Genomic DNA, 8,778 nt, shown 5'->3' with positions numbered 1-8,778 from the left:
TGCACACTTTCCTGGGCACGTGCAGGTGGTGGTGCTGCTGGCTAGGGCAGGCTGTGGAGCTGGAGGGACACTGGGGGATGGGAACTGCCGCCCAGGGCCATGTGATCAGCTTCCTCTGTTGCTGCTGCCCCTCCTGGGCCTCAGCCTGAGTCACCTCCAGTCTTGTCCTTCTGCCTTCTGCCCATTCCAACCATGGGCTTGTAGCCCCAACTTCCCCCCGCGGCCACCAGAGTCAGTGCCACCACCCACTCACTGGTACCATAGTCATGCTTTTCAAGCCCCTTGCACGCCAGACCCTCTTTCCTACTTCCACCGGGCAGAGGAAGGGAGCCTGAGTAAGCCTGGTTGCTGCCCGTGGACACCCAGGTTGGCCTCTGAGGCCTCGTGGGGTCCTGCCTTTTCTCCTTGGACTTACCGTGTTCGTGAGCTGTGCCAGTGCTTTTTGTGGGTCACGTCATGCAGCCCTTGTCATCCCCACCGTCTAACAGAAGAAGGCACCTGCCGAAAGTCACACATTTAGGATCCGGCAGAGCCCCCTTTCCTCTTACGCCTTGCAGTTGCCTTCCACCTCCATGGATTCACCACTTCCTGCTCTGGAGAAACTGCTTCTGTGGCTACACTTTGTACTTCTGATTAGCCGATCCTTTTACTACAGCGAATCTCATTGCTAAATCTGATGGACATTTCATGTTCTCATCTTTAGTTCTATCATTGCAGTCCACACTTGCTTTTCCTTCTATCTCCTACGCCACTTTATCTCTGCCAGTTTATTCTCCACTGAAGACAGAGATCGCCAGCTCTCAGGCTAAATCCTGGATCTACTTAAGCAGACATCACTCACTTTGATTTCCAGGGTAGTATGTCTGGCCTAGTCCTTGCCTCTAAGCTCATCTCAAGGCAGTGACTGCCCTTTTCCTTTGCCCCTTTCCCCCTTTTCTTCTGTATTTCCAGGTCATCTTTACACAGAAATGTCTCCATCCTCTCCCCTGAACCTCCGGCAGCATCTTCTCCCAGTTACTGCTACTTCACTAACTCCAGTTTGTAAGATGCGTGGATGCTCAATCTCTCTTCACCACAGGCACCACCCTGATCTAAACCCCTGCCCTGTCTCATCTCAGCAGTTATCCCTTCCAGTCTGCCAGCCTGGGTAGCCTGAGGGTCTCACCCCACACTCCCCCACTAGAGGCAGTGGGGGTGGTAGTGGCTGTAATAATGGTCCAGGTGTGAAAGGAAGGTGGGCAGCGTAAGATGGGAGCAGTGTATGGTCAGGTAGAGAGAGGTGCTTTGGTGGGTTTAGAGATGTGGAGATTGGAAGCGGGGGAAGGAGGTTCTGTGAGGGTACTTAGGCTTGCTGGGGGGGCTTGATCTTGGGCTGCCTGAATTTTGATGCCAAATAGGCAGCCGGATATTTAGGTTGGGGACAATAGACCTGAGAATGATGTGCATGTAGGTGGGGATTTAGTGAGTCCTAAGGTAGAGTGATGGAACCAGAGATGGGCGGAGGAGGACAGGGCTGCAAAGCACATTGAAGAGGGGACTAGCGCAGGTGGCCCATGGCTCAGGAGACTGGAGGAGAGAGGAACCCTGCAGGCACTTCCACTAGGAGGAGGTTTCAGAGTTGGCACAGATTTGGTTGCAGGTCATGGATGACCGTGAGGGGAGCAGTTTCCCTGAAGCTGTGGAGCCAAAGCTGAGCTGTGCAGAGGTCCTAGGGAGTGAGGGTTGGTGAGTAGAAACAGTAGCTGCCACAGGATGGCTTTGGACTGAGATTTTGTTTCTCCTCCAACAGAATAGTTGGCATTTCCAGGCCTGGGATATAGCTAGAGGAGTGAGGTGTGGGCTAGTTCCACCACTGCAACCCTCCTGAGTACTGGCGTCCACATTTGGGAGACTGCTTGACTGTGTCCCCCCACATCTCCGGTGCTGAGGCCAGGGTGGCAGGGAGCCCTTGGCCTCTCTGCCTTCTCCCTTGCTGTGGCCTGATGCTGTACTACTCATCCCTGACTGGCACCCCACACCACAAGGAGACAGGCTGGCAGCTCCCTCAGTCACCTGTTGCTGGTGATCAGTTCCATTTGTTCAGAAGCACTTACCTTGACTTGACAGCTCTTGCCACATGGGCTTAAAGGGGATGTGGGTGACCAAGGGTATGTATGTGCTTAGCACAAAGTATTTTTTAAATCTGCTTTTTATTTACATTTAAGTCAATTACATGCATGTTTTATTTTTTAAATGAGTAATTAGCAAAATGCATTAAAGTTTTAAAATAGCAATTAAATATACAAAAATATATAGCTTATAAAAAAACCGCAAATGTTTAAAAATATTCTGCTGCAGAATTCATAGTGTACAAACATGTCTATGAAACCTGAGGCTCAGCGTTTCATAAACTTCTTTTTTTTTGAAGGAGTTATACAATATCTAGTGAGTAAACCCCAGTAGGCTTAAAACTACAAGACTAATATCCCCTCTTTCTGGCAAAGATCTGTCAAGAGACCGAGAGAGGACAGTTGAGGAACACTTTCTTGGAAGACTGAGCTATCATCAGGAAAGAAACACTAGCCCCATCTTATTCTCCTGTTCTGGGCCTGAGAGGGAAGGATGGATGGAAGGATGGTGTGCACCTGGCCTGAGATGCAGATTTTCCAGGCTTGTACTAGCTCAGGGAACTGCGAGGGGCTTCATCGAAGTATAGCCAAGGCCCTTGACGCTGGTAGGTATGTGTCTCTGGAGCAGGGAGCCCCTGACTGTATAGCCACAGAAGTGATTTCTGGGTTGGTAAGCCACATGTGCTGATGCTTGGTCTAAAAGTGGAATAAAACTCTGCATCTTGCAATAACAATTCAGGCTCTGAAGCTGAACTGGAACAATAACAGATTTACTGAATAAGCCTCTCTATTTTCCTCCTCATGTTCCAATCAAATGGAAGCACATTCTGTGGCACACTGGAGCCTTCATTAAGACACTAAAGGAACGTGGCCCAGCATTTTCCAGTTAGCAACTGCAGATTTCATCAGAATTGAGACACATTCATCTCCTTTGCTCAAATTCCTAAATACTAATAATGAAAGAGGTTCACCGATAGAAGAAGGGTGGTTTCACACATAGTTTCTTTCCAAATTTCTGGTCACAGGCTTAAGTTACACTTTTAATCCAGTGAATCCCTGGGCTGCTGCTGTGGGTGGCAGGATAGGGGAGGTGGGTAAAGAATGAGAGGCACAGGTCCCTGCCCCTCCCGCCAAGGGCTGCCTGGAGGAAGAATCTTTAACTTTGATCTGCAGAGGGAAGAATGAACTTAAAAAAAATTGGTGGGGTAATTTCTCATTGACTGAAAAAATGTTGGGCGAGGAGAAAGTTCTGTGGGAACATTTGCTTTTTAGTGTGTGCATAGAGTTGGGAGGGAAAGGGAATAGGTTCACGAACTTGAACATTCAGCTATACGGCAGCTGACCACCTATTTGCTTAGCAACATTTGAGATACCTGCCCCACAAAACGAATTGCTCAGCCTGCTGCTCCAACTCCCGCCTCTCAGAAACATGGGTTTGCATAAGAAACCATGGCAGTTGTAGCCAGATGTCACTGCTGGGCTGTCAGTCCTCGCTGGAAACTGGATTGGGGGCTGGGGTGGGCCTGCAGCCTGTGCTGCCGCTGACTTTGCTCTCCCCAGTGCAGGGGGCCCGGGTTCAATTCCTGGTCGGGGAACTAGATCCCACATCCCACATGAGGGGAAAGGAAAAAAAAAAATGGTTGTGCTCTCTTGTTATTTGGGCATCTGTAGTTACGGTCAGGGAGGGACTGTAGTTCGATTTGTGTAGGAAATGAAGATTTCATCATGCTGCAATCAGTGGAAAATATGCCTTATTAAAAAGGAATGTGATTACAAAAACATCCCCCAATTCTGGCTCACCTTTTACAGATATTCTGACTTCTGGGATGGGTCTTCCCATGACTGGGAATGGTTCTTGAGTAGTACTTGTCTGGTATTACGTAAGTGGAAAAATAAAAAATTATACACATACAGTTGATTCTGGAACAAGATGGATTTGAACTGAGGTCTACTTACACATGGATTTTTTTCAATAAATACATTCTACACGGTCCAAGGTTGGTTGAATCCACAGATGCAGAACCACCGATACGGATAGCTGACTGTCAGGTTACATGCAGGCCATACAGAGTGTCAGCACACCTAACCTCTGTTGTTCAAGAGTCAGCTGTGTATATATAGATACATATACACACACACATACCTACACACATGTACGTGTGTGTGTACTTGCTTGTATATGCATGAACGAACTTTGGAAGGTTCACAAGGAACCAACTAATAGTGTGTACTCAAGGGGTGGGAAGCTTGGCTTACTGGAGTTCAGGAATGCAAGGACGACTTAACTTTATGATTTGTGAACCACGTGAAGGGATTACCTATTCAAAGAATTTAGAAGGAATATTCAGCGCTGAGCGAAACCACATTGAGCACAGTGGGCAAAGGTAAATGGAAATGACTGAGGCAGATCAGGAGGGGAAAGGGAAGGGAGCCAGGTGAACTGGGGCTCAGTGGAGAGCCCCTAAATCTCAGGAGGCTTTCAGCTGTGGTTTCTATCAGGACAACAGGGGAGTCCCATGTGGCCAGCATGATGTCACTTAGTAGCACCAGCTCCTATGACCCCCCAGGCCTGCCTGCTGGGCTCCAGACATGGTAGTCCCCATAAGGGCTGGTGGGGACACCCTTAGTACACACTCCTGGGTGAGCAGCTAAGGAAACAGGCTTTGAGAGGCTAACTTGTAGAAAGGCACATGGCTAGTGAGTGGCAAGGGGGTGGCTGAAAACCTGAGCAGCTTTTCTGTCCAGAACTCTGGGGATGTCTCCTCGTGTGCATTTCATACTTCCCAGAAAACCTCTCAGAAACAGTTACTGTAGTTGTTAAGTAACTTAGAGTGGAATCAGGCCTAGAAGATGATAGGCTTTGGAATAGGGATGTGGAAAGAAAGGATCTTTGTTAAGAACAGGGCCTTTAGCCACGGTGGGAGGTCCTCAGTATCCCTTAGCACAGAACTCTGCATGGGCCACCTGCTCCTATCTGACCATTACTTTCTTGGCCTGACCAAATCTCTGTACCTACTCAGTCAGGAATCAGGTCAGGCTGGTTTTGTTTCCTGTTCCTGCAGCCAGCTGAATTCAGCTGTACCCCTAGTAACAACTAGATAATGATTGACCCACCTGTGGAGTTGAGTTGAGGCTAAGTTCTGCTCCTCTAGCCCATGGTACACAAGCCACACCCAACTCTGAGCTGCTTAAGACATGTTAAGACTAAGTTATAAAACCACGTCACCTGCCAGTGGCCCCAAAGCAGACCAGAGTCCTCACAGATTAACAAAAGGTGAATAACTCATGGAGATAGATCTGGACAGCACAGCCTCACTGTCTCACTGAGCCTGATCAAAGAGTATTAAGGAATCTTTAACTTCCTTAATAATGGAGATTTGACCTTGTCCTTCACATAAAACTGATTTTAATCAGAATTGAAGATGTAAATTAAACCCTGGCCACTCTGTTACAGCAGTGCAGCCCAGTTAAGTCCTGGAGGAGGACCTAGATGTGGGGAGCAAACATTTGTGTTGCATTGTTTGGAGGCATAAGAACTCATGAGTGACACTGGCCAGGTGACACAGTAGGACACTAAGCCAGGAAAGGGACGCTGACTACTAGCAGAGTGAACACTCAAGCGTGTCAGTGTCAAGCCCCACCTTAGTGGAAGAGCTGAGTTTTTAAAAGCCCTGCACGTTCACAAATGCTGAGATTACTACAAATACAGGGACTTCGTGAGTCTGTCTCCTTGGTACTGATACACTGAAATCCTGTGAAAGCTGTGAGATGAAAATAATTTGCAAGCACAGAACACAAGAATTCCTCCTCTGAAGGGAAAAATTCTTTTTCCTATTGGAACTTTATAACGAAGATGTGACATTTGTCCCAAGGCTGTTACATGAAAACGGTGAGTGTTGGCTATTAATGAGGCAAGTCCAGAAGCAAGCCTGCCTCTGACATCGGTCACTGAAAACATGTCACTGGAAACTGAGTGCTTCCCAGCATTCACCTCTACTGTGCTACAGTGAGTGCAGAAACAGGGTGAAAGTACGTGTGCGCAAATAGCTCTTTGCATGGGCGCCAGACAGGCTAATAAGGCTTTCGTATAAAACTATTCCACACTTCCCTTGCCCTGTTTAAAGAAGCAGTCCAGTTGGCATACCACAAATAGGTCACATAGGGTACAGCCAATTCTGACCAATGGATTTGTAATTTTCCAAACTGGATTCTGCCCAGCACTTTTCTAGGCTAATGGGAATTTTCCTCTTCATCTGATCCCAGCCATCTGAGCCAAGGATAGGTTCCCTCTCCCATCCTAAGAGAGTGCAGGCTGGATTCCAAAAATATTCCTGGAGACATTCCCTGAACAGAGTAGCAAAGTTTCCTCCACCCCCGCTCCGTGTCATACACGCTGCATTTCCCATAAGAAGCTGCCCCTATTCGCACCTGTCGGGTGGAGCAGAGGCAGCGCTGTTGAGGAGGCCACCCCTAAAATGGAAGGAGGTGGAGAGCAGGGCTGTGGAAGAGAACTTGCTGTCTGAGCCAATGCTGCTTCACATAGTGAACCTATAAAGTAGTCATGAATCCTGCTGGACTCAGTCATTTCTAGAAAAGTAGGACAAAGAACATGAAAAGTAGGACAAAGAACCAAAGAGCAGCTTGCGTTTTTCTCCTGTAACGACACTCAGTTATCGTCTGAATACTGAGGCACACGCCAACGATGAATAGCCCTGCAGGAGCTTCCTGAAACTACAATTGCAAGTGCATCCCTGACTTCAGAATTACATTGGGATCTTATTTGCGATGCTTTAAATAGTTAAAATGTCAACGACAGGCATTTTCTCTTGAGGAGAGACAGACAGGGAAGGGAAGGGAGGGAAGAGAACAGAGGGCAGGACAAGGAGAGGCAAGGGGTTAGCAGCCTCCCCAGCTCAGCAAGGCCAGGAGGACTGGCCATTATCAGAGAGATGCTCCTTTCCGGAGCCATGGGAAGGGCTCACAGCAGCTTCCTACTGGGGCAGTGGGCCAAGACTAGCAGCTACACTGGAGCCACGTTGTATATGTGGGGATGTGGGCAGCACCCTGGGGTGCTCGGGTCATACAGGGACAGCATGGGCTCAGAGACCCACCTCCTGCTGGGGCTCCTGATGGTGGCTTGGCTGTGCCTCACTGGTGAGTAGGAGGGGAAATAAGAGGAAATGGCTTTTGACCAGACCTTTCCAAGCATGTGTACTGTTTTTAGCTCAGATGATTGGATAAGCAAATGTGGACTTGAGGAAGAATCAGTGGTGGCAGCCACTGCTGCTTTGTTGTAACCAAGCCCCTGGTTTCCAAGATGGCCTTACCAAAGGAACGTAATGTGAGTGGCCTTGTTGACACTGCCTCTGGCACTGCAGCCGGCTGCGCCTGGGCTGAGGTAACCGCTGTTTTCACTTGGCTTAGAGGCTGCTGGGAGGGTTTGCTGCTGCAAAGGTGTGCAGGGTCTGCAGAGAAGCTCGTGTGTCCCCAGGGTGTGTGTGTGTGTGGGGGGGGGGTGGGTAGGGGCTTTAAAGACCTGCCTTCAGTTCCTTTCTGAAACACTTGGGTTTATCTTCCCTTCTGGTTGATAAAGATTCATCCTGGCGTGGAGATGAGTGTCTGGGAGACAGAATGTAATGGAGTTAGCAAGAGATCCTCATGAGGTTTCTTGAACCAAATTGCGGGCTCATCCATTCCTCTTGGCACGGGGTAGTGTCAGAGTACTTTGGTTGTCACAAGACCCAGAAGTCTGGGTTCCCAGCCTAGCTGGCCCGAGAGTTCATGAGACAAAGGGTGCAGCAGCTGGTGCCCTAGGTAGAGCAGCCAACACAGAGACCACTTGTGTTCCTCCCAGCTCTGCTCCTCCCAGATCCTGCAACAGTTTGATCCTTGTGGTGAGCTATACAATGTTCTCCGCCCCGGGGAGGGGTCCCTGTAGGGGTCCACGGTCCTGCTTACTGTGCAACTGGGCCAGCTGCAGAACTGGCATGTTGCACAGTGGACATACTTTGCGAACTTCCAGCCATTTGATAAGGCACCTGCAGAATGAGACGCCACAAGAGGCAAGATGTCAGTCCGTGTCTGTGGCACCACCTGCCCACACACCTCACATGCTGAACATTTTGGAAACCCAGATCTGGGGAGCAGAGTCAACAGCCAGGTCCCGAAGGGCCCTACCACTGGGTGGAGAATGCATTTCATTCTCTGGAGGAACCAGAGACTCCAGTTTTCCAAGAAGCTACAGTCAGCATACATCCTCAGTCCATGACTTCTTAAAGAATGAAGTACACTGAGGAGGGTGGTGGGAAGGAGGGGAGTAAAGTGTTCTAGTACGCATATAAAACATAAAATTGTAAGAGAGGGGGGAGTCTTAAGCATGTCTGTAGGAAAGGGGAAGAGATGGTCCTACACTGCTACTTACACTGACTTATTTATTCTGATTTAAAATAATTATGGTTTTGATTAAACTTTTAGGAAAGGAAATTCTTATTGAAAAGTTCCAGTAAAATAACTTTTTATAGCCTGGGTCTCCAAGGAGGTATGGGCTTGTCTGACTCTGCCTTAAGTCCTGCCTTGGTAGTCACATTTCCATTACCCTGATCCCTCCTAATGTCTGTCTGTCTGTCTCTTCTCTCTTACACACATACACACACATAAATACAAATGCCAC

General features: G+C 48.6%; 1 protein-coding gene across 2 annotated transcripts in view; it reads right to left on the bottom strand.

Annotated features, from left to right (window-relative positions):
* Positions 1 to 2,170: 2,170 nt before the first annotated feature.
* Positions 2,171 to 8,778, bottom strand: part of RNF24 (ring finger protein 24) — a 111,564-nt gene continuing 104,956 nt past the window's right edge. For both annotated transcript variants that reach the window (XM_061436643.1, XM_061436644.1), the window contains one exon: positions 2,171 to 8,146. In XM_061436643.1, the coding sequence (XP_061292627.1) occupies positions 8,008 to 8,146 (139 nt within the window). In that variant the 3' untranslated portion in view covers positions 2,171 to 8,007. The remainder of the gene's footprint in view (positions 8,147 to 8,778) is intronic.

Source organism: Bos javanicus, chromosome 13 (assembly GCF_032452875.1).
Source record: "Bos javanicus breed banteng chromosome 13, ARS-OSU_banteng_1.0, whole genome shotgun sequence".
NCBI lineage: Eukaryota > Metazoa > Chordata > Mammalia > Artiodactyla > Bovidae > Bos > Bos javanicus.
Note: the sequence above shows the minus strand (reverse complement) of the source record. Positions and strands in the feature narration are given on the sequence as shown.